The sequence below is a fragment of the Lithobates pipiens genome, unplaced genomic scaffold, assembly GCF_037356315.1.
Source record: "Lithobates pipiens isolate NorthernLeopardFrog02 unplaced genomic scaffold, aLitPip1_a1.2 Scaffold_25, whole genome shotgun sequence".
In the NCBI taxonomy this organism is placed as follows: Eukaryota; Metazoa; Chordata; class Amphibia; order Anura; family Ranidae; genus Lithobates; species Lithobates pipiens.
The window spans coordinates 192,041,647-192,068,801 of record NW_027507787.1 but is presented as its reverse complement, the minus strand read 5'-3'; the positions used below and the strand labels follow the sequence as shown (position 1 = coordinate 192,068,801).

Sequence of the window (27,155 nt, the reverse complement as noted above, 5' to 3'; positions counted from 1 at the left end):
TTTTAGAACCTCCTCTGTGACGGTCACCCTCCTCCCCCGGTCTATAGCTTTCCTTCGGTCTTATATCACTAACCATACTAGTTTTATTCCCATTGGCGAGTACATTTGTGTATGTGTTCATTTTTTTTCTTTCCCTAAGAGATTGTTAAAAAAAAAAAAAAAAAATAAAAAAAAAAAGACATTCTACTAAAACATTTGAGAATCAGTTGTTAGCGCAACAGACAATACTCAATTGTTTCTAAACAATCTGGAACACAAAATTCTAATTTCATGTATTAGAAGTGGTCGTAAATGTAGGGGAGGGGTTTAATTTTTTCTTTATGCCAAATATGCATCAACTCAAGATCTAAGATTTGCCTGTTCAAACATGTTAAAGTTAACAATTTACATAGGGCTTACTTTCCTTGTTAGATTACTGTAAAATACATAAATGGACACCACTTTGTTATAATGCAGAGGTGTGAATCAAACATCCACATAGACAATTTATATTAATTTTCTTTGTATTTTCCTAATGATGGTCAGGCTTAGAAAATACAATGTTTAAAGTACAACTAAAGGCAAAAACTTGGAGTGGAGTGGAGAGGGATTAGAGCACCCATCAGGTTTTTATTGCTCTTTGTGCCACCATTAAGTAAATTCCCCGTTTATATTTGTCCTGGTGACTGCTATCCTCGATAGTGAAAGCAAGTCCCAAATTTTGGTTTGTCACCAGAACAGGGCTAGATGGAAAATCGTCCAATATGGACACTGGTTCTAGTGACTATAAGAAAAGGTTGTGCCAGAGATTTATAGATTCGGAGTTGTTGCCCACAACCCTAAATAATGAAGTACAAAAAAAGATTCCTCTATGGGACTCTGAAAGGCATAAACTCCTTAGTAACTACACAATATTAAAAATATATTCATATTTAATTTGTAAAGTTAAAATTATGAAAAATAGCATGATAAAACCAAAACTGGATGCGGCAGTGATTGGGCATTGTCAACTGGGGAGGTTGTCCCTGTTGCCATGGTGCTTTTGCGGGGCCGCCAACAGGGACCTCCGTCGCCCTGACGTCATAACCGGCCCCCTTTCCATTGGGCAGCTGACGTCATGATGCCATCCACCGGTGGTGGTCGTTTGTCCCAGCCCATTTGGCCCAGACAATACTTGTGGGAGGCAGGTCTGCGTCCCAGGGACTTGGAGGGCACGCCCTCATGTTTTCATATATCTCCTCCCCAAATCACAGCTGAAGTGGGTCTAGCCAACAATACAAAGAAACAGACATCTCCCAGCTCAGTCTCATGCTGACCACATGAACCTCCACTAGACTGACTACAGGTAATTCTTATGTTTTCTTATGTTTTTTTTTTTATACAAAATTGAGGAGATCATACGAGCTGGCTATTATCCATACTTTATGGATTTTTATCCTTTGCACCTGTGTATATCTACATCGGTTAGCCATATATGGCTTGTATTCAGGGCCGTCTTTAATATTGATGAATATTTGACCCTGGGAAAAACATTTCTTGCCGCCGCCCCCCCCAATGCAATTTCGCTCTCTACCTGCTCTGAGACGTACAATAAATAGCAGCTAGACTCAAAATTTGTTTTTACTGTATCAGATCAGGCAGCGATTGCTATTGGTTGCCAGAGGTTACAGCATATGATTACCTCTTGCTAACTGGTTGCAAGAGGTTACAGCACACATTGCATCTCACTGATTAGTTGCTAGAGATTACATCACATGATTTCTGCTTGTTGATTGGTTTCTAGAGATTACTGTACAGCAATATTGCTCACTGATTGGTAGCTAGAGGTAACAGCACATCATCTCCTTACTGCCTGCACACCATGGACTGGGGAGGTGAGCGGACCCATAAATAGACAGAAAACTCCTAGGGATCCTAGGACTCCTGGGATCAGTGGCAGTGCTGGGGGCAGGGAAGGGTGTGATCATTGGAAATGCTGATTTTTTTTTTACTGACTACCAATACAAAAAGAGGAGCTTCAACACTGGCCACCAATGCAATATGGGGTTTACACTGACCACCAATGTAATAGAAGCATTCACAGTAACCAGCAATGAAAGGAGGGAGTTACACTTACCACTAATGTACGGGGAACATTCACACTGGCCACTAGTGTGAATAAATGCACTAGTTATCAAAAAGTGTTTGCCAGTGCTAAACCTTTCATCCAATTTCTAAATTGCTGCATTTTTAAATTTCAAATTCCAGTATAAAGGAATAGTAGTGGTAAAAAAATAAATAAAAAAAAAAAAACATTTGTGAGTTTAACTAATCTTTTTTTATGTATAATTCTTCTTTAAAGGGGTGTGACAGGGGGTGTGTCCTATGCCTACATACTTTTGCTAAAAGGTGTCCCTGGTTCCGATCTTAAAAAGTTGGGAGGTATGGATATGACCTCAGGGAGGCATGATATACATATGAATGCCGTCTGTATTTACATATCAATGTCACTGCCTGTCGCCACTATTTACATATGAATGTCAGTTACATGTAAAACACAGGGTCTGCAGGTGAGTCATCCATACACAGCAATAGGGCAGAGCTGGGCAGCATTAGTAGCAGCACTTCACACTGAAATATTGGGACACAGCACAGGACTAAAACTTCATGGGACAAGGGGATTTAAACCAGGATAGTTGGCAAGTATGAGACATCTGCTCTGGACCCCACAACAATGACCAGGCCCAGGGCATCTGCCCCCTTTGCCGTGCCTTAAAGATGGCCCTGCTTGTATTAACGATCATTTTTGGTAGTTCGCTCCCTCTCCTTTTCTGTGTGCCAGCTCAGACTGCATATTCATCAGACCATAAGCCTGGTGTGAGCATTCTTGGCTTATCCTTTTTTTAGATCTGGTGTGACTTGTCTAGTCTTTTGCATACCATCCTCCACCCCTTTCTCCCTTTCACTGCTATATCAGCTATCCACAAGCTTTGTGCAATTTTTTTGAGTGACTAGTACTAATTTTTAACATAAAGACAAATTATCATCTATCTATATATCTATATATATATATCTATATCTAAAATCATAGTTTTAAGTGTGGTAATTAGTTTTGCCTACCCTTTATGTTTTAGAAACCTAGGCCTCATCTTTGACTTCCCTGTGGTGCGTCCAGAATTGGGGTGGATGCAGAGTGGCCTCTGTGGCTGGTCCTGTCCTTGGGTCCGCCGTTTTCTTTCCTCCATGTGGCTGGATGTGGTTTACATTTGGCAGCAAAGTTTTCCCTGTGCTTTTAATTAGGATGTAATACAGGCGATTTATCATCTAAAACGTGGTCACTGTCCACATACAACACTGTTGTTGTACATTATTATTATTTTTTTAATTATGTACAATAATGGATGCTTACTATTCTTTTTTTTCCCCATCAATTATAGATAACTTATGTACATTACTAAAACCACTATCCCCTGAAGAGGTTCATCATTACAATCTTGAAACGCGTCGGGAATTCTCGGTCTTATCTACATATTGACAGAGTCCAGTGGTTGTTTGTATAATGTTTTGATATAGCACCACAGCTGCACATGCATCCGATTTTGATTTTATCATGCTATATTTCAGGATTTTAGCTTTACAAATAAAATATGAATATATTTTCAATACGGTTTAATTACTGAGGAATTTCTGCCTTTCAAAGTCCCATAGAGGAATCTTTTTTTGTACTGGTTCTAGTGACAACCAAGTATTCCCCTCACTTTGGAGTGATTTCCAAAGAAAAATAAACTAAATTTGGGATTATAACCCACCTATCCATAATTAAAGAAAAAAAAAAAAGTTTCTTTAGTTTTACTGTGCATGTTATGTTTGTCAGTAGATATAAAAGCTTGCGTATTATCATTTTGCATTCAACTTTAGAACCAGCACGTAGAGCTGTAGTACCTTTTCCATATATAGCATTGTATCTTCGGTGACACAAGGCTGAAAGAAACTGGCTATTTTATAGGTTTTAATGAGTCTGTGGAGCAGTGACTTTTTGTAAATGTTTATTTTTAAAATAAAGAATGTATTCTTATTTTAAAAAAAAGATACAAATTCAAATTAGTGTAAACCTCAAAAACAAAATCTAAATTGAAATAGGCCCAAAAGGAATGGTTGGGAAGTAGGCAAAATCTATGGTCTCTCAAACTGTAAAATTGTTTCCTTTTACTTGCGTTATATCACCAGAGCTTGATTTACATCAGTGGGGCCTACAGAAAGGAAACCTTTTGTGCCCTCCATACTGGTCGCACTTAAAAAGAAATAACATCTCTAGTGCACCCATTATGAGCTATTGTTGCAGTAAGCTTAAAAGCTACATTTAGTTGAAAAAAAACGAACAAGGGACATTACTTACCATCGGTGTGATGTGTCCCTTGTGCTGCTGTCTCCTCATAGGTGAAAACGTCCTCCTCCGATGCCCCCCACCTCCACTACCATAATGTTCTGGTGTAGCGGGGGTTGATAGAACTGACTAAGCAGTGAAAGGCACTCATCAAAAAATGCCCAAATCATGCCCGCCCTTTTCACCCAGCTATTCCATTCATAGACGCCATAACTATAGCCTCTATGGATTAAACGTATATACCGAAATAAGGACGGGCAAAGAATTAGCGACCCCCCCCAACAGATCTGAACTACAGTGGCTTGCGGAAAATAATTTTTTGGTGTAGCTTTCACTTCCATATTTTTGCATTTTTATAAAATATAGAGTATTGAACATTGTCACTAGAGGGAGTTTTGCATTTGAGGTGGTCTTTTTTCAAACATTCATGATAACTGACAAGATAGTCCACATAGGGAGTGCATCATCAGCCAAATCAGACTGCAAAGCCACCATAAGAATGCAAAGTAGGAAGCAGGGCCTGTCTATGTAAACAGTAGGCTGTCTAATGGGTGTGCCTGCTGGGTTACTACCATGGCTCTGCGTCTACACAACTTTGTGCACAACACTTATAATATCACTGCTGCTCTCATAGGTTAATGTCTGGGTTTGCAAAGATGTTTGGTGCACATAAAGTGGATTTCTATTTTCTATGGCTTTTGAGGAATATTTGCATTAAGGTTTGCAAGCTTAGCTTTAACAGTTTTGCATATTTCTTGAGTATTCAGATTTCTATACTTGAGTTACCAAACTCCATCTTCTATAGCATTCTTTACAAGGGATTCTCACTGTTGCCATTTAATCTATTATATTGCAAACTGAAAAAAAGTGTAGATTTTGAAGATGGCCAGGAGCAGAGCCAGCAACTGCAACTACGACAGACAATTTGACATGGACAACCTCAACAAGAGGTATACACAGACAGAGGGTAACTCAGGACATTAGCATTTATTAAAAATGGAAAATATGTATCTTGCTTGTATTGACCCTTTACTATACAAATCTCCTTTAAAATAATTCAAAGATTGATTTGACAATATTGCTCATGAGAAGCCAAACAATATAAATGCCCGTGTCCATTTTATGCTGTTAGTGCTTCAGCAGGAATGACAAGTCTTAGCATTTTAATCAAATCCTAGAGCACCAACTGATTATAGACCAACGCTAATAGAACATCTTCCACTGGCAGCCCATTGTTGCCGTAATTAGTTTAATGTGTTTCCAAAGCAAGTTTAGATACCAGTTCATTATTTCAACATCATGCCACATATAGGACTCTTAATGCAGAAAAATTCATGCAGAACATGGAGACTGTGGAATGGTGTTGATGTCGTTTTTTTCCTAATCCTGGATGCTTTAAAGTCATATTCATCATTGTTTATGAACAATGAGCCATAAAAATCCTAATTAAAGATGTAATTACACTGAATAAATTCTTAGCTGAAAATGAATTATAGATTTGTTGGAGGCACAGTTAATATATCAATGGGATAAACCACCCCAGTCTTCATCCATCATTTTAAGATAGACTCTGCAAAGCATCTAAATACAGCTTTAACTCTTTCCTAGTTAGGTTGCCCTGAAACATTAGGCTGTATGTAGGTTTGTGTAGACATGTATTTTTGTATTAATAGAATAATTAAAACATATATAGTAAATAAAATGAGACAACATAACCAGAAACATTACGAGGGGTTATGAAACCAAAAAGCCCTCCCTAAAATACTGAAGCATACCAATAACAATTTTAAAATAAAAACTGTCCTAGAAAAAAGTCTTAGAGGCTGCCATTGACATTTTCTGCTAATGCTAGCTGCTCAAGCGTTATGCTGACCCTCTGTCTTTAATACTTTTTGTCACTAATCCAGAAACAAGTATACAGGATATGGGCTTTAAACTTTAGCGGTATGTCCAGACATTAGCCTTATGCCCCCAAATCAACCTCTCCCACTTTAGAGCATGTCTCAGCGTTTTTTATTGCATTTCTCTTTTATGCTGGTACTGTAGAAAGAAACAACTTTATTATCCCCTGTGCATCACCAGCAAGTTTGTAAAATTCTTTCAGAGGAAGCTGGTGAGAGCTTTGTTTTTATTAATTCAGGCATGCCCCCAGAATTACATCTGCTGAGAGTCCTTTCCATAAATACACGTAGCAAGATCCCAAGCCTCCTTTGATCTAATGAGAACCTCCAGGGCCAGGAATAGCTGACATCTTTCTGCATGTAGTGGGTTGTGAGGCATGGTGGATGCAGAGTAGTTAAAGTTATTGGGCGCCAGACAATTGAATGCAAAAGAAAGTTTATTTTGGGCGAGGGAGGGTTAGGGCCAGGACACCCTTAGGGAGTTGCAAGATTAATTGGCAGACTCATACTTCAAAAGGATAGCCATGCATGGAAAGGCATCCAGCAAGACGCCACATCTGCATGTGCAGGAATGCTGTCTCCTATGGCAACAGTCTTTAACAGTTCCTAACACAAAGCAGAACAGTTCTCTCATTTTCACTGCAATTGCTCCTTGTAGTTCTTTAGCCCACTGAGCTCTGGTCTCTCACTAGACCTGCTGATCCACTGCCACTGAATCCCTTGAGCTCCTCCCATCTTCACGGTAGTATCTTCCTCAAGCGTCACCCCCGCTTCTCTGCTTGGTCCCTAGCTTGGCACTCAAGATACCTCTCAAGCTTCACCCCACTGGCCTACTCGGTCCCTGTCTTGACACACAAGGCTGCTCTGCAAGCGTCACCTCCGCTGGCTGGGTCCCTGTCTTGATGCCCACTGAAGTTTCCCGATTCTCTACCATCCCTGGTTGGTGAGAATGCTGCTCTAAATATGTGCTTCAGTTGCTCAATGTGGTCCCTGGTAATTAGGTGGATAGTCCCTTACTGGCAACAGCTTCCCCTCTACCTCCGTCCACGAAAGGTTCTCTGGCCGGCAGAACCAGCACTTTTGGTTGGGCTGCAAGCCGCAGTCCCAACCCTACGCTACTCTCGTTTCTAGATAGGGCCTCAGACAGCCTAGCAGCCAGATGTGTCTGGGATAGGCCCCCATCTCCAGCCTAGCAGCCCGGGCAGTACAACACATGTCCACCCAGACAGCCATCCAGGTGACACAGAACCTAGATCACCTGACTCCAATCGAAAATATAGGCTCTCCCAGCAGGCCAAGGGATTCAAGAAAACCCCTGCCCATTGGCTGAGATACCCCATATACCCATAACCTAACCTTGAGTTGCCCTTCTTATATCTAGTACCACCAAGTACCAGGCCACCTAGTGGTAGAAGAGAAAAGGGCAACAAAGCCAAACTTGGGGAGAAATCAATATATCTCTATCGACCAACCAGGATAATTATTCCTGGCAAGTAAATTTGTGAGGAACAACCCTGCCTAAACTCCAGGGTGCTACACGTACATGTGTGGGTTTCTCACCTGGGAGTCAAGGCAGCAACATTACTTTACTGTGAAAGAAATCAATGTATGCATTTGGAAGGGGACAGAGAGAAGTGGGGGATAGGTGGGCTACTGTTGCACAGAAAGCAGGGCTAGCTACGGTGCTTGAGAGTTTAGCCTAGCAAAAACATGGTCTTGTCAGCTCTTAACAGGACACTGGGGGCACATCGGATTTCTGGGAAATCTACATATTTTTTTACGATCATGTAAGCGATAGAAACTTAGGAAATATGCATTTTTAGAATTTTTTCCCAAACTTACACTTTTAGACTGACCTTCTTGAATCAGATACTAGGTCCAGGTTAATGGCTCAAAGTACTGAAGCCAGAGCAACAGCATAAAAGCCATACAACTAGCATTTCAGGTGGTTATCAACAATGGCAGCTTCCATATTTCTCTAAAGAAAGGTTTCTATTCAAATATAAATATTTAGCTGTTCTTATGTCAGATACAAAAGGTGGTTACCTCATAAGGAAAGCAAGCAGAGCCATGTGAATCAGTACTTTATGTCCACTGGCCAAACTATGCATCAGGAATACTAAAGAGTCAGCTTAATATTTTCTTACAGGATTACAAATGTATACTGAAAGCAGCAAATAAAGTCCATTAGTCTCTGTGGCTTAATATTACCCCCATGAAGCACAGGAAACTTAATCAGAATTCTGAATTTAAGTGCAGAGATAAAGTAAGAGCAAGATTTTTACACCATTTAGCATGGTCTGAACAAATTATGCCTGAACTGACTGGATGTCTACCCCAAGAGGATCTCTTCTTCCTGGAGCAGCAATTTTTATTTTTTATTTTGCACTGCATGCTGTATTTAACAATTGGGTACAACAGAGCAGGAGAGTGAAGTGTGCCCAGTAAAATAGTACAATCGACTCCAGTAATTCAGAGCAGCAGACACCATTTTTGCATTGCACATATCCTCTTCACACGGCATATTTTAAGCAGGTAAATGGTTTTCTAACAGAAATAACTATCAGTTATATGCAGCACTGCAGAATCCCCAACAGAAAGCCTACTCACTAAGGAGTTTAACCTGGGCTCCCCAACTCATCGATTACTTTCAGTAAATCAGATTTAACACAGATCCCATGTTTAAGGCTTGTGGGGTTTATAGGGTAACAATTCCCATGTGATGTCATCAATCTACTAACAAAATAGAATACTATTAGGCATGATCTTAAAAAGCCAACAAAGTTTGTGATTATGATGGGGAAGTCAGGCCATTGCATTGTCCTATAAGCTGCAGTGGCCGTCAAAGAAAGTTCCCCATTGGACACAGATGGCTGACCAGTGGTCCATTTAATAATGTTTCCTGCCTGAATTTATCTTATAAAAACAAAATATCTTTGCTAATATACCCAAAGAAACAAGCACTTACCGGGACCTATGCAGAAGCCCGCTATGATTCCAATGACACAAACCACACTAACATACCGCATCCAAGCGATTCTTGCCTGAAAGTGAATATGAACACGTCACCTATTATCATCCAAAGGATCATTGCCTTCAAGTATTGAAGAAGTATACAAAATACAGCTGCAGCCATAGTCAAACTGTCATTCCCCAATCAGTGCAGGTTACAACAAAATCAGTTCTTATAAAAAGCATAGAATCTAAACGTCTCTATAGGAACAGAGGTGCGTTAATAAGGATTTCTCAAACCTGCCCTTAGCCTTCACCAACAGATATTTTGAGCAGGTAAATAAATCAGTTACTTACCGTATCATAGTTCAAAGACCAAAAAAAAAAGCCAAACTTTAATAATGATTTGAAGTTACCATCTCAAAAAAGGAAAAAAAAAAAAAAAAAGTGTTTGGTGGAACATGGTTTCCATCTTCACGCTTGAGATTGTTACCTCAATCAAAATTTTTAAGGTTTGGCTTGGAGTGTTTCCCATTTTTTTGTGATTTGAGTTAAATAAAGCTGGTTCCTAATTGTTGCACAGTGAGTATTTTCACTGGTGCAACAGTGCAAGGTCTCAATTCCAGTCCACAAGTGCCCACAGCAGGTTATTTTGTCAGGTCTCCTATCAGATGAACCAGCTGGACTAACCCTTGAGCTAGTGCTATGTACTCAATCACTCTGGAAGATGAATGAAAATAAAAGATGTCCCATTGAGGGTCCTGCAGTGGAGGACCACACTGGAAGAGTGAACTGTGCATATACAGTCCCAACCATCCTTTGTCTATATATTGAATGAAAACTTCTGTTACCAGGGTAGGACAATTGACTTATCTTATTAGTTGCAGATGTACTGATGCAGAATGGGCATATATAGCAAGTAGTCATCAACTCCAACTGTGGTGGTGGAGGAAGGAAGGGGGTGGTCCAAAAATTGTAGGCCCCACTAGTATAGGGCTTCCTACATGCTTCTCCATAGCATACGATTGCAAGTCAGATGTTATCTATGCATGTATGTCATCTATGCATGTATGTTATCTATGCATGGTTCCACCACAATGCTGAAGCCTGAGAACTGTTGGTTCTTACCTGTATGAGAGTGCTTTTGCTGGAATTCACACTAGAAATGCAGGAAGGATGATTTTTAGAACTTAAACATTTTTTGTTACTTTTTGCTACCTACCTGAAATACTAGAGCCAACGTTATGCCAGCACAACAAAATCCCATGAAACTAAATCCACCAATTATAAGAGGTCGTCTGCCAAGCTTCTCCACTGTAAAACACTGCAAAAAGAAACAAACCATTAAAAAAAAAAAAAAAAAAAAAAAAAATTTCAATGTGACATTTTGCCAAAGAATTCCAAACAGGGACATTATTCATTCTTTGGCACAAGATAACGATAAGGGGAAATTAAACCAGGCTGGACCTGGTTTAATAGTAGATTAGAGTAGATTGTTAATGTAACCAGAATCTCAGCCCTGTAACATCTTTGCTTATGGGGTATCCGAAAGCTGGAAGTGATATAGAGATTATATATATTATATATATATATATATATATATATATATATATAAATAAATAAAAGAAGAAGATTCCTCTATTCACAGCATAGATGGACATATCTTCTGTTATGGCTATTGTATTTTGACTGCTGGCCTACCAGCTCTCAAAATACCCAAACAATTGCAACCGATTGGCTGTAGGCACTGTTCCCAATAAATTTTCCACCGGGCTCCTTTGATTTATAAAATCGAGGGATATCGGGCAAAAAGACAATCAAGTAGGGATGGCCACTGAATTGCGTTCCACTGAATGGAAATTACACCACCCAAGTCCCCGCCCATATGCATTTTGTCACTAATAGGGATGAGCCGAACACCCCCCGGTTCGGTTCGCACCAGAACTTGCGAACGACCCCCGCGTTCGGTACGAACGTTAGAACCCCATTGAAGTCTATGGGACTCGAACGTTCGAATTGGAAAGTGCTCATTTTAACGGCTAATATGCAAGATAGTGTCCTAAAAAGGGTTTGGCGACCTGCCTCCTGCCTCAGGGGACATGGGTCACTGCAAAAAAAAGTTTTAAAAACTACAGTTTTGGCGGGAGCACTGATTTTAATGACGATTAAAGTGAAAAAAAAAAAGTGAAATATTCCTTTAAATATGGTGCCTGCGGGGTGTCTGTAGTATGCCTGTGAAGTGCCACGTGTTTCCCGTGTTTAGAACAGTCCCTGCACAAAATGACATTAAACGGAAATAACACCATTTAAAACTGCTTGCGGTTTTAATGTTATATCTGGTTCCTGCAATATGGTTGAAAATCATTGAGAAACATGGCATGGGTAGCCCTCCCTGCCCATTACCAGCCTATTTGGGTCTTGTACGCATATTAAGGGGAACCCCGTACCCATATTAAAAAAAGGAAATGCGTGTGGCCCCCAGGCCCTATATACTCAGAACAGCAGTATACAGACGGTGCAAACAAGACAGGGACTGTGTAGGTTTGTTGTGTTAAGTTGAATCTGTTTGTCATTTTCAACCGGTACATTTTTAAAGTGTAGCTCCAGTCAAAAAAACTATCTTTAAGCTTTTTGGAAAACATAGGGAAGGGTTATCACCCCTGTATAATTTGTTTTGTCGTCCATCTTTTTTCATCTCACTTGCTGCTGTCTCCTTGCGTTTGCAAGTAGGAGATGTTTGTAAGTTGGATGTTTGAAAGTAGGGGCCTGCCCTATATTATAGCGGTATGTACTGGGTACAGAGCACGCAGACAGCACGCACTATCTCCTAACACTACTGACTGCAAGCTCTATTATTAACCACTTGTTAGCCCAATGTTTGCATAAAGTGAAAGATGAAGTTATGCTGAGTAAATAGATATCAAACATGTCACTCTTCAAAATTGCACATGCCCGTGGAATGGCGCCAAACGTCGCTACTTAAAAAATCCCCATAGGCGACGCTTTAAATATTTTTTTACTGGTTACATGTTTTGAGTTGCAGAGGAGGTCTAGGACTAGAATTATTGCTCTCGCTCTAACATTCTCGGCGATACCTCACATGTGTGGCACATGCGAGCACATGGGGACATGGGCGCTTTAATTTTTATTTTATTTTTTTATTGTTCATTTTACTTTATTTTAGTTTGACATTTTTTTTCCCAAAAATATATTTTTGATCACTTTTATTCCTATTACAAGAAATGTAAACATCCCTTGTAATAGGAATATGGGGTGACAGGTCCTCTTTACAGTGAAATCTGGGGGGTCAATATGACCCCACATCTCACCTCTAGGCTGGGAAGCCTGAAATAAAAAATAAAAAAAAGATTCTGGCTTTGATCGTACTGGCGAGTTGGTAGAAGCACCGGAGGGCGGTGAGGGGTGGGGGGCGTCTATGGCTGGGTATTTCAGGGTATCACCGAGTATGGCTGGGTATGGCAATTTATGGCAGGGTATTACAGAGTATTGGCGGGGTATTGGCGGGGTACTACAGAGTAATAGCAGGGTACTGCAGAGTATTGGGGGTACTGCAGAGTAATGGCGGGTACTGCAGAGTATTGGGGGGTACTGCAGAGTAATGGGGGTTACTGCAGAGTAATGGGGGGTACTGCAGAGTAATGGGGGGTACTGCAGAGTAATGGCAGGGTACTGCACTGCAGAGTAATGGCGGGGTACTGCACTGCAGAGTAATGGCGGGGTACTGCACTGCAGAGTAATGGCGGGGTACTGCACTGCAGAGTAATGGCGGGGTACTGCAGAGTAATGGCGGGGTACTGCAGAGTAATGGCGGGGTACTGCAGAGTAATGGCGGGGTACTGCAGAGTAATGGCGGGGTACTGCAGAGTAATGGCAGGGTACTGCAGAGTAATGGCAGGGTACTGCAGAGTAATGGCAGGGTACTGCACTGCAGAGTAATGGCAGGGTACTGCACTGCAGAGTAATGGCAGGGTACTGCACTGCAGAGTAATGGCAGGGTACTGCACTGCAGAGTAATGGCGGGGTACTGCACTGCAGAGTAATGGCGGGGTACTGCAGAGTAATGGCGGGGTACTGCAGAGTAATGGCAGGGTACTGCAGAGTATGCACTGGTATTGCAGAGTATTGGCAGGGAATTGAGGGGTTAAATTCAGTGAGCAGCGATGTGGGCACTGCAGATGCAGCCCACATCGCTGCTGACACCGATCTCTTTCCCCTCCGCTGTACCGATCGGTACAGAAAGGGGAGGGAGGAACAGGCGTCATAACATGACGCCGGTTTGTTTCCAAGTGATCACTCCGTCATTTGACGGAGCAATCACGTGGTAAACGGCCGCTATGAGCGGCCGTTTACCGTGATGCGCCGGGTCCTATGGACCCGGCGGTCACGGATGCTCTCGAGTGCGCACACCTCGGGGCACGCGAGAGCAGAATTCTGGGAGGCCGTTAATTAACGGCCTCTCTGAGTTAAACAACCGCCCTGAAGCCGTTAATCGGCAATGGGCAGTTGTTAAGTGGTTAAAGCTAGATCACTAGCTATATAGGTGAGGTGAATATAGTGGTGTATACTGCAGTCAGGGCACAGACAACAACCACTACACAGCAGCAAGATAGGAAATCAGCCAAAAACGATTGGTGTGTACTGTGTTGAAGGTACACAGAACACCCACTGCTTCAGATGCAAAGTAACACACTACAGGAGGCCGCCTTAAAGGCGGCCTTATATAGTGTGGGGCGTGCACTACACAGCCTGAGCTATGATTGGCCACAGGCAGGATGCCTGTGGCCAATCATGGCTCTCCTCGCTGCCGGCGCTGCGATTGGCCAAGCATGCGGGGTCACAGTGCATGCTTGGCCAATCATCGGGCAGCAATGCACTGCGCCAACGCAGTGCATTGTGGTCCGCGCGCGCGTCACTCGAATTTTGACGCGAACGGCCAAAACGTTCGGAATTCGCCGAACGGCCGAACAGCCAATGTTCGAGTCGAACGTACGTTCGACTCGAACACGAAGCTCATCCCTAGTCACTAACTGGGCATCTTTAAGAAACATGTGGGATTTCCAGTGATGTCATTACCGCTCTGTGGAATTTTTGTTTTTTTGGGCAATGTTAAATGAAAGATGTTTCACAAGGATATATTTTTATGGTTGTGTGTCACCTATGTACTACATGCATATATAATGTGAATATTGGTGGATGGCCAATCCCGTGTCCTTCTGAGGGTGTCCTGGCTTAGAGGAAGAAAACGATATTTTGAGAACTGGTAGATCCACTTATTAAACATAAGAGGGTCAATTATAACTGGTGAATGGGCACGCCTAAAGAGGCACTTCCCAGATAGCAAGGATAATTTGCCACAAATTTGTGGCAGTGTTGAATTGCAAGTCTTCTGCACTGCACATTTTGACTGGCTAGTTGTACACTTGCAGAGAACTTGAAGCACAAGTTCTAGTTGACACTTTTACAATTGGTAGCAAATTTGCATGGCAAGTCTCTAGAAAAAGCAAAGTTGCCGTGGTGGGTCTACAGCAAGAGCTCTGCAGGTCACAGTGACCCCTATGGTGGGATGACTATTGCACAACATACAGTGGTGTTCCTTTGCATGTTTGTCACACTTAAGTGTTTCGGAACATCAAACCAATTTAAACAATAGTCAAGGACAACACAAGTAAACACAAAATGCAATTTGTAAATGAAGGTGTTTATTATTAAAGGTGAAAAAAAATCCAAACTATCATGGCCCTGTGTGAAAAAGTGATTGCCCCCTAAACCTAATAACTGGTTGGGCCACCCTTAGCAGCAACAACTGCAACCAAGCGTTTGCGATAACGTGCAATGAGGCTTTTACAGCGTCCTGGAGGAATTTTGGCCCACTCATCTTTGCAGAATTGTGCCAATTCAGTTACATTAGAGGGTTTTCGAGCATGAATGGCCTTTTTAAGGTCATACCACAACATCTCAATAGGATTCAGGTCAGGACTTTGGCTAGGCCACTCCAAAGTCTTCATTTTGTTTTTCTTCAGCCATTTGGTGGTGGACTTGCTGGTGTGTTTAGGATCATTGTCCTGCTGCAGAACCCAAGTTCGTTTCAGCTTGAGTACACGAACAGATGGTCGGACATTCTCCTTCAGGATCTCTTGGTAGACAGCAGAATTCATAGTTCCTTTTATCAGGGCAAGTCTTCCAGGTCCTGAAGCAGCAAAACAGCCCCAGACCATCACACTACCACCACCATATTTTACTGTTGGTATAATGTTCTTTTTCTGAAATGCAGTGTTCCTTCTACGCCAGATATACTTGGACACACACCTTCCAAAGAGTTCCACTTTTGTCTCATCGGTCCACAGAATGTTGTCCCAAAAGTCTTGGGGATCATCAAGATGTGTTGTGGAGAAATTGAGACGAGCTTTGATGTTCTTTTTGCTCAGCAGTGGTTTTCTCCTTGGAACTCTGCCATGCAGGCCATTTTTGCCCAGTCTTTTCCTGATGGTGGAAGCATGAACGCTGACCTTAACTGAGGCAAGTGAAGCCTGCAGTTCCTTGGACGTTGTTGTGGGGTCTTTTGTGACCTCTTGGATGAGTCGTCGCTGCGCTCTTGGGGTAATTTTGGGCGGCCGGCCACTCCTGGGAAGGTTCACCACTGTTCCATGTCTTCGCCATTTGTGGATAATGGCTCTCACTGTGGTTCGCTGGATTCCCAAAGCTTTGAAAATGGCTTTATAACCCTTTCCAGACTGATAGATCTCAATTACTTTCTTTCTCAATTGTTCCTGAATTTCTTTGGGTCTCGGCATGATGTGTAGCTTTTAAGGATCTTCTGGTGGACCTTACTGTGTCAAGCAGCTCCTATTTAAGTGATGCCTTGATTGTGAACAGGTGTGGCAATAATCAGGCCTGGGTGTGGTTAGAGAAATTGAACTCAGGTGTGGACAACCACAGTTATAGTATGTTTTAACAAGGGGGGCAATCACTTTTTCACACAGGGCCATGATGGTTTGGATTTTTTTTCACCTTTAATAATAAACACCTTCATTTACAAATTGCATTTTGTGTTTACTTGTGTTGTCCTTGACTATTGTTTAAATTGGTTTGATGTTCCGAAACACTTAAGTGTGACAAACATGCAAAGGAACAGGAAATGAGGAAGGGGACAAACACTTTTTCACACCACTGTAACTGAACCAGAACTTGCAGCAGACCTGCAGAATGTTTCAAAAGAAAGTTGATCTGGAGTCATCCAACGTGGACTTGCTGCAATTGTGCAACAAACTTCTGAAGCCTGGAAAGTCTAACAATAAAATTCCAGCTCAATTGCTTGCTATCTGGGTTGGAGCACGAGTTGGCATTGAAGGTGGCGAATAATTATTTATGCTGACTGGTTTAATTTGTTGGAGGACTATATTGGGCTCACAGGTTTTGAAGAAATTGAGGCATGGGACTTTGTGTGCACATTATATAGTTTATATATTTTTTTCTATAGAGAATGTGTCACAGTCGGATTTTAAAGATAGTTTTGCATTTTTGTTTTTATTTCAGCACCTTGTATTGCACATTTTCACAGAACTGTACATTGTGAAAAGTATTTGCCCCCTTCCCGATTTATTTTTTACACTTAAATGATTACACAAAGAACCAGAGTAAATGCAAAATGCATTGTTTAAATGATGATTTTATTCATTAAGGGAAAAAAGATGCCCAAACCTGCCTGGCCCTATGTGAAAAAGGCAATTGCCCCCTAAACCTAATAACTGGTTGTGCCACCCTTGACAGCACCAACTGCAATCAAGCGTTTGCCAAAACTGGTAATGCATTTCTCATCGCTGTGGATGAATTTTACCTCACTCTTGTTTTCAGAATGGTTTTAATTCAGCTACACTGAAGGGTTTTTGAGCATAAACGGCCTGCTTAACCACTTACAGACTGGAAAATGTGGCTACTTAACCGCTTCCCGACCAGAGCACAACGATGCAGAATGGCACGAACAGGCAAATTGGTGTACAGGTACATCCGTTTAAAATTGCCGCCTGCCATCGCATGCGTGCATTCCGGTCGGGACCCCTGTGAGTCCGGTCGCGGGTCCCATGGACTAAATCGCCGCGGGGATATCCGCGATCGTCTCACAGGGAGGCTGAACGGGGAGATGCAGAAGTAAACAGCATCTCCCCATTCTGCCTAGCAAAAAGTGACACTGATCTCTGCTCCCTGTGATTGGAGCAGAGATCAGTGTTCACTAAAACACAGCCCATCCCCCCACAGTTAGTAACACGCCCCTAGGACACACTTAACCCCTACACTGCAAGTGTCATTTACACAGGAATCCATGCATTTGTATAGCACTGATTGCTGTATAAATGACAATGGTCCCAAAAATGTGTCCACCATAACCTTTTCATGACTAAGCCTATTTTTGGAATTTGGTGTTTACAAGTTAAAATCCATATTTTTTGCTAGAAAATTACTTGGAACCCCCAAACATTATATATATTTTTTTAGCAGAGACTCTAGAGAATAAAACGGCGATTGTTGCAATATTTTATGTCACGCGGTATTTGCGCAGTGGTGTTTTAAACGCAACTTTTTGGGAAAAGGGACACTTTCATGAATAAAAAAAAAAACAAAACAGTAAAATTAACCCAATTTTTTTGTGTAATGTGGAAGATAATGTTACGCCGAGTAAATAGATACCAAACATGTCACACTTTATAATTGCGCGCACTTGTAGATTGACGACAAAGTACGGTACCTAAAAATCTCAATAGGCGACGCTTTAAATTTTTTTTACGGTTACCAGGTTAGCGTTACAGAGGAGGTCTAGTGCTAGAATTATTGCTCTCACTCTGACAATCGCGGCGATACCTCACATGTGTGATTTGAACACCGTTTACATACGCGGGCGCGACTTACGTATGCGTTTTCTTTGCTTCGCGAGCTCGCGGGGACAGCAGGCGCTTTAAAAATTTTTTTTTTTTTATTTATTTATTTTGTTTATTTTAAAATGACTAAATTGTTTTAAAAAAATAAAATAAAATTGATCACTTTTATTGCTGTCACAAGGAATGTAAACATCCCTTGTGACAGTAATAGGTGGTGACAGGTCCTCTTTATGGAGGGATCGGGGGTCTAAAAGACCCCCCACCCCTCCTTTACACTTCAATGTATTCAGATCGCCGAAAACTGCGATTCTGAATACCGGATATTTTTTTTAAAACCGGCGCCATTGGCAGCCGAGTAAACGGGAAGTGACGTCATGACGTCGCTTCCGTGTTTACGACGAGGAGACTGGAACGAAGCCAATTATAACCCCCGGCAGCCGCGTACGCACATCTGCGTACGCTCGGCGGGAAAGGGATAATGTCGCAGTCACAATTATAATTGCTGCCATTACTAGTAAAAATAAATTATTAATAAAAATGAATGTATACAATGTCAGGCACCTTTAAAAGCACTATGAAAGTCTTTAAAAGGTTGATGAGACTGGGGCCTAATAGGGCTATAAAAAAATCCAAAAATAAATCCAAAAAAAGAATATGGTCACAAAATACTTTTTTCCTTCTTCCAAACATTTCCCATTTTTGAGAGGCCACAAGCTTATGAGATACTGGATAAATGCAAGAATATCATGGAAGATCCAGCTATTTTAACCACTTGCAGACCGGACCATTTTGCTGGTCAAAGACCAGACCACTTTTTGCGATTCGGCACTGCGTCGCTTTAACTGACAATTGCGCGGTCGTGCGACGTGGCTCCCAAACAAAATTGACGTCTTTTTTCCCACAAATAGAGCTTTCTTTTGGTGGTATTTGATCACCCCTGCGGTTTTTATTTTTTGCGCTATAAACAAAAATAGAGCGACAATTTTGAAAACAAACGCATTATTTTTTACTTTTTGTTATAATAAATATCCCCCAAAAATATATAAAAAAATATATTTTTCCCTCAGTTTAGGCCGATACGTATTCTTCTACATATTTTTGGTAAAAAAAAAAATCGCAATAAGTGATTATTGGTTTGCGCAAAAGTCATAGCGTTTACAAAATAGGGATAGTTTTATAGCATTTTTATTAATAATTTTTTATTATTTTTTTTTTTACTAGTAATGGCGGCGATCTGCGATTTTTATTTTGACTGCGACATTGTGGGGGACCCATCGGACATTTTTGACACATTTTTGGGACCATTGTCATTTATACAGTAATCACTGCTATATAACTGCAGTGATTCCTGTGTAAATGACACTGGCAGTGAAAGGGTTAACCAATGGGTGGCAGTGTAGGGGTTAAGTGTTCCTAGGGGTGTGTTACTAACTGTGGGGGGGTTGGGCTTTCATTTAGTGTACACTGATCTCTGCTCCAATCACATGGAGCAGAGATCAGCGTCACTAGTTGCTAGGCAGAATGGAGAAATGTTGTTTATACAGCATTTCCTCCATTCGGCCGCTCCGTGAGACGATCGCGGGGATGCCCGCGGCGATCGAGTCCGCGGGTCCCGCGGCCGGACTCACCTGTACGCCAATATGCCTGCCCGTGCCATTCTGTCGACGTACATCGTCGTGCGCTGGTCGGGAAGTGGTTAAAGCAGATGTAAATCCTTATCTGATGGGATTTAGTTTGCTTAAGCACTATGTATCAAACTATTGACATTTTTCTTTCAGAAAAATAGGATTTTTATAATAGCTTACCTGTAAAATCATTTTCTTGGAGTACATCACGGGACACAGAGCCATAGTTATTAACTATATGGTTATATAGGCACCTTCAGGTGATGGACACTGGCATACCCAATACAGGAAGTTCACTCCCTATATAAACCCTCCTCCTAGCAGGAGTACCTCAGTTTCTGTAGCAAAGCAATACCTAAACCCCAGAAAGAGTGGAGGGACCTCTCTGTCCCGTGATGTACTCCAAGAAAAAGGATTTTTACAGATAAGCTGTTCTAAAAAGCCTATTTTCTTTATCGTACATCACAGGACACAGAGCCAGAGTTTTTAACTATATGGGACGTCTCTTAGCAATGCTATTTAAAGGGGAGGGAGACACAACCCATAGGGAACCCCCAGACTTGAGGACCTATTCTGCTGCCTGCAGCACACTGAGCCCAAAGGCAATACCCTCAGGCCTTCTTACATCCACCTGATAAAACCTGGTGAATGTATGTACTGAAGACAAAGTTGCGGCCTTACAGATCTGAGTCATGGAGGCCTGGTGATGCACTGCCCAAGAAGCACTAACGGCTCTGGTCAAGTGCACTTTGACTTGAAAAAGGTGGAATTTTACCTTTTAAACCATAAGCCTGAATTATAACCTGCCAAATACACTTAGTGACAGTGGATTTCGACGCTGCCTGTCCTTTCCTAGGACCTTCTTGCAGCACAAATAAGATATCAGTCTTCTGGAACAGAGCAGTCGTCTTTAAATAGATGAAGACCACTCTCACCATATCAAGACAATGCAGCCTCTTCTCTTCCCTGGAACATGGTTTTGGAAAAAACGATGGCAGGATAATATCCTGGTTCAGGTGAAAACCTGAGACCACTTTAGGAAGAAAACATGGACGAAGGCACAAAACACGACCCTGTCCTTGTGAATAATCAAATATGGCTCTTTGCGAGAAAGACAATTCCAACACCCTCCTTGCTGAGGATATAGCAACCAGGAACACCAACTTCCTTGTTGGTGTTCCTGGTACAGCATATTCCCTTAGAAGGACTAAGGGAATATGCTGTATCAGTTCAAATGGCTGTTTTTGTAACACTGACAAAACTAAAGTTCGAGTCCCAAGGGTTCAAAGGTGATCTGACTGGCGGATTAAGCAGCATCAGCCCTTCCATAAAAACTCGGGACCAAAGAATGCAAAGCAAGCGGTCTTTGAAATAAAACCAATAAAGCTGAGACTTGGCCCTTAATAGTACTCAATGCCAGCTTCATCTCTACCTCTACTTGTAGAAAGGCAAGAATTCTACCTATGTTGTACTTCCGAGGGTGCCAACCCTTGAACTCACACCAGGAATCATAAGCCCTCCAGACACTATAATAAAATGGTTCTGGAAGCTGGCTTCCTTGCATTAATCAAGGTAGAGATAACCGACCCAGAAAGCCCACATTTCCTCAGAATGTGGGTTTCAATAGCCAAGGCGTTAAAGTTAGAGTTTGTGAGGTAGGATGGAATATCGGCCCCTGTGAAAGTAGGTCTGGCTGTAGTGGAAGGGACCATGGATCCTCCACCGCCATCTGTACGATTTCTGCATACCAGGACCTTCCGGGCCATGCTGGGGCTACCAGGATTACCGGCTTTCTTTCCAGCTTGATCCTGCAAAGAAGTTGTGGCAGAAACTGAATGGGGGGGATGCATAAATCAGTGCGAACTGATCCTACGGGTCAGAAATGCATCTGTTCTGCATGCAAGTGGATCCCTTGTCCTGGACACAAAGTTGGCCAACTTCATGTTGAACCTGGATGCCAGAAGATCTAGGTCCGGAGTCCCCCATTTCTGGCAAACAGCCTGAAAAATGTCAGGGTGAAGAGACCATTCCCCCGAGAGCAACTGCTGGCGGCTCAAGAAGTCTGCTTGCCAATTCTCTACTCCCGGAATGAAAACTGCTGATAGGCACAGAACATTCCTTTCTGCCCAAGATAGGATATGGTTCACCTCCCTCTGTGCTGCGAGACTCTTGGTGTCCCCTTGGTGATCGAAATAACCACAGCTATGGCATTGTGGGATTGGATCCTGACAGGACAACCCCTTAACCCGAATGTACAGGCCTTCAGAGCCAGACTCGCTGCCTGAATCTCTAGGATGTTGATGGGCAATGACCTTTTGGTTCTTAACCACTGTCCCTGGACAGTTGTCTTTTCTAGCACTGCTCCCCAACCTGAAAGGCTGGCATCTTTCGTTACTACCTTCCAGATAACTGGTCTGAAGGATTTTCCTTTCAGCAGATTCTGGGTTCCCAACCACCAACTGAGGCTTTGGGACAGCCGCATTGGCAAGTCTAAAGCTTGTTCTAAGCAGACAGGATACTGTTTTGCAACTGTCTCGATTGGAACTGGGCATAGGGAACCGATTCGAATAAAGCCACCATCTTTCCTAGCAAAGGCGAATGGAGGGATCTCTTTTCGACCTGATCATCTGCACCAGCTCTCTTATGGCGTTGATCTTTGCCTGAGGCAAGAACACCTTTTTCTGGGCTGTGTCCATGATCAGACCCAAGTATTCCAGGCTTTTTAGCGGTTTTAAGGAAGACTTTTCCAGGTTGAGAATCCAACCTAGACTTTCCAGGTAACTGGTTGTAATGCGCACACTTTGCTCCAAATGAGCCATCGACTGGTCTATTAGAAATAGATTGTCTAGGTACGCCAAGACTGTTATGCCCTGTGCCCTTAACCTGGCTAGAGGTGGGACCATAACTTTTGTAAACAAAACCAGGGTGCTGTAGCTAGCCCAAAGGGCAAGGCTAAAAACTGGAAATGATGCTGTTCTACCTCAAACCACAGAAACCTTTGGTGAATGGGAACTTTAGGGACATGCAGTTCTCCTCCTAGTAGCATAGAAACCACCGACCTGATTGACTCCATGCGAAAAGAGTGGATTTTCAGGAACGGATTTAAATTCTTTAGCTCTAGAATGAGTCTGACATCTCCATTCGGTTTTGGTACCATAAAGAGGTTTGAATAAAACCCCAAACAAGAGAATCTCCTGTTTACACAGCGGTCTCTTTAAAGAGAAAGTCCCGCCTCCTTTGATGGACAGAACAGTCGTCCAATGGCAGCGCCGGAGACAGGACTTCCTATTACAGAGGCTGCCATGTAAACAGGAAATCCTCCTCCTGTGTGCACGGCACTCATCCCGCCTCTTCCCTCCGAGGCAGCCAGCCAATATATCTTTTGTGGCCCCGATGCTGGGAGATCGTCGGGGGCCACAATAGATATACATGTTTAACCAGGCAGGCCATTTAAAACCGGACTGCAGGCCACGATTGGCCTGTGGGCTGGACTTTGGAATGCCTGCCTTAGACCCTGGCGAAAAAAACTGAGGTACTCCAGGTAGGAGGAGGGGTTATATAGGGAGTGAACTTCCTGTATTGGGTATGCCAGAGTCCATCACCTAAAGGTGCCTATATATCCATACAGTTAATAACTATGGCTCTGTGTCCCATGATGTACAATAAAGAAATGTTCACTTTTTTTGTCTTGCTCTGCATCTCAGTGCTGCTGATCTAATCCTCTTCAGCAGCTGCAGGTCATTGCTCAGGATGGGCTTCCTAATGGTGTCAACAGCAGACCTTGCCTACACAGTGAGCATCAGCATTGTCACCTATGGGTAAACTGGAAGCATATGTGGCAGGATGACAACACAGGAGAGCAATTGGTTGACAGGGACAGAACATTGTAACCGCATAACAAAGTGCCTAAACAAGCACATTTATGGCAGACTCACCAAGTATCATTTTAATAAAAAGGTGGCGACTTAAAATGACATGGGCATGTTAAAGATTTTATGAGATTTAAGTGATTGGGTTTACATTTACTTTAAGTGGATTTAAGTGTAATTGCATGGAAATGTTTTTTTGGCAGATGTGCCATTGATGGTCTGTTGTTCCTATGAAATGGTGGAATAATAACTGGGGCTGTGTCAAGAGTACATATTTTGGCTAAATTTTGGATTATAAAAAGGCCTACCTCTTTCCTGTCTCTGATAGTTATCAGGTGTACCCCTGATTAAGGGCATGAAACAGAACAAGAAAGATTGCAATCAAACAGAAAATAAAACTGCAACTTAAATACCATCTTCCGTTTTTTACAATTGATCAAATAAACTGAAGGCTTTATATAAACTACATAACAAAGAATCTTGGAAGAGCTGCATTCGCTTCAACTTTCTTTCTCCCCTCTGGAAAAGGAGATGCAGAAAAAAAAAAAGCTTTGAGCAAAACCAGCAGAAAATATTGACAGCAGAACAAATGCTTGTAATTTTATAACCAATCTCCCAGTGTCCATTGGGTGCCATTTCTGTCTCCACTCAGGACCAATCAGATGAACAGAGCTATGAGTCTGCCTGAGTGAATGTGAACCAGTTACTGCACAGCCCATTCCTTCTGCACCACTTCAAGCACTTTTATTACTGCTCAGTAGTGGATGGTGAGGGCGAGGGCCATTTAGCGGGTCAGAGTACAGTGGAATAAAGAGGGGGATTTGCAGTAAGACAGAAAAGGGGTAAATAAGCAGGATAGGGGTGGGTATAAGCTCTAGATTTCACATCTTTACTGGAATGTGTTTATTAAAGGAAGGCCGTACGGCGAGATTTTGCTCCTGGGAGCTGATGGCTCACATTAGTCTCTCTAATTGTCAAAAATCTAATTTAGTGTTATGTAGCACAGGCCAGCCCTGGGTTAAAAATATGGAAGGCGCGCACTGTTATAAAATTTGTTTTCCACCGAGGTAACTCTTGGATAAGGAGACTATAAATGGTTTAGAACAAGAGGCTGCTGGAAAGGGAAGGTCGGGGAAGAGATCAAGAGGGGACAAAACAGCGACATCAAAGTAATCAGCTTGTTAGGTGACAATTTTTCTTTGTGCTTATAAGGCCTAATGGCCAACACCCTTCTCTGTTCTCCATTCTGCCTCAAGTCACAATAAAGTACAGAGAGACTATCTGTGTCTTCCCACATCACTATTAAAATTCATCTTATTTTATAGGAATGATATGGTTATTACAACCAGCCTCGCTGAAAACAATATTCATTGTATATTATTGCTTCACAAAGGCAGCAGAGGGAGCAGTCCCTTTGCAAAGATTAGGCCATTTTTTGGTACACTATATTGTCAAAAGTATTGAGACATCTGCCTATACACGCACATGCACTTTAATGGCATCCCAGTCTTAGGCTGGATTCACACCTATGAATTTTTAGTGCTTTGTGCATTTTGCAGATTTGTACTGCAGTCCACTCACCATTGTTTCCTATGGAACACGTTCTGTTGTGCAAATCTGCAAAATGCAAAAAGCAGTAAAAGTGCATAGGTGTGAATCCAGCCTTAAGCTGGATGCAAACTATGCAATTTTCTTTAGCTTTTTTTCCCTTTAGAGTTACCAAAACCAGGGGCGGACTGACCATTCAGGCACTGCCCGAGGGCCCCATGCCCCCAATGGGCCCCATCAGGGTTGCCAGCCTCAATAAAACAAGGGACTGCCAGGGCTGGCTTAGCCCTTCCTCCTCTGGGCTGGCGGCTCAGCTGTCGGCTAATTGCCAGCTCTCTTCTCTTTCCACAGTTACCAGCTCGTCTGACCTGACTATTTAAAGCCTTCCATCTCACTCTTTCCTTTGCCTTCGCGTTGGTCACATCACTAGGAACCATCTCCTGCTGTTTGTTTCAAGACTGGCTTGCAGTTTCTCTCCTTGGATCCCTGACATCTGGACTGGCTGATTACCCGATCTGGCTACTGGACTCTGGCTATGCTTGACTACGCTTTTTTCTATTTACCTTTTCATTTTTATTAACAAACAAGTGTGATTTGATTGTACTTCTGTTTCTGTCTGTTTCATGGTTCCTGACAGGGACAGTATGTAAAAATCGGTGTTTTTTAAAAAAAATCCCAAGATTATAGCTGCCCCGCCTCTCCAGTACCTTTTCAGTGTGTGTATAGTGTGTGTGTGTGTGTGTGTGTGTGTGTGTGTGTGTGTGTGTGTGTGTGTGTGTGTGTGTGTGTGTGTGTGTGGCCCCATAATCTTCTCCTGTTGCTCGGGGGCCCCATAATCTCCTCCTCTTGCCCGGGGGCCCCATGAGTTGTCAGTCTGCCCCTGACCAAAACCATATAATATGGAGGTAAAACCTAAACACTTTCAATTTGTATACAATCAGGCAGGCCCTTGCACTACATAGTTGAAGGTAAATCTAAAAGAAATCAAACAAAAATTTGCATAGTGTATAACCAGCTTTAGTTCGTAGGATTCTGTTGAATATTGAGTTGGCCCACCTTTTGCAGCTATAACAGCTTCAACTCTTCTAGGAAGGCTGTCCAAAAGGTTTAGGAGTGTGTCTATGGGAATATTTGACCATTCTTCCAGAAGGCAATTTGTGAGGTCAGGCACTGATGTTGGACAAGAAGGTCTGGCTTGCAGTCTCTGCTCCAATTCATCCCAAAGGTATTTTATCTGGTTGAGGTCAGGACTCTGTGCAGGTCAGTCAAGTTCCTCCACCCCAAACTTGCTCATCCTTGTCTTTATGGATCTTGATTTGTGCACTGGTCCAGATCATTTGGTGGAGAGGGGATTGTGGTTTGCGGTTGGGCTTGGCCCCTTAGGCTGGATTCACACCTATGCATTTTTAGTGCTTTTCTCATTTTGCAGATTTGCACTACAGTCAATTTAACATGGTTTCCTATGGAACACGTTCTGTAGTGCAAATCTGCAAAATGCAGTAAAAATGCATAGGTGTGAATCCAGCCTTAGTTCCAGTGAAAAGAACTCTTAAAGCGGTAGTAAACCCGCCATTTGTTTTTTTTTATTTTTTTAACACCTGCAAAGCAAAAGGCATAATGAGCTAGTATGCACCGCATACTAGCTCATTATGAAATACTTACCTTAGAACGAGGCCCCGACATCTGGCACGATCCACGCCGAGGAAGCTGACATGCTCCCTCTGCGTTTCTTCCGGGTATCGCGGCTCCGGCGCTGTGAGTGGCCGGAGCCGCGATATCGTCACTCCCGTGCATGCGCGCGGGAGATTTCATTCCGGCCGGCCGGACACTGCCGGATTTTCAGGCCGAGAATCCCCTCGTGCGCATGCGCCGCTGCAGTCAGCGGCGCAAACCGAGGGGAATATCTCCTAAACCGTAAAGGTTTAGGAGATATTTTTTTACCTACAGGTAAGCCTTATTATAGGCTTTCCTGTAGGTAAAAGTAAAAAAAAAAAAAAAAGAGTATACAACCACTTTAAGGTATCAGC

The 27,155-nt window shown here is 42.5% G+C and overlaps 1 protein-coding gene across 1 annotated transcript in view; it reads right to left on the bottom strand.

The window, feature by feature from the left end:
• Window positions 1-27,155, bottom strand: part of LOC143930762 (solute carrier family 2, facilitated glucose transporter member 9-like) — a 107,575-nt gene that overhangs the window by 14,113 nt on the left and 66,307 nt on the right. The window contains exons 9-10 of the mRNA XM_077455338.1: window positions 10,418-10,519; window positions 9,212-9,287 (exon numbers count right to left, since the gene is read on the bottom strand). Coding sequence (XP_077311464.1) covers window positions 9,212-9,287; window positions 10,418-10,519 — 178 coding nt within the window. The remainder of the gene's footprint in view (window positions 1-9,211; window positions 9,288-10,417; window positions 10,520-27,155) is intronic.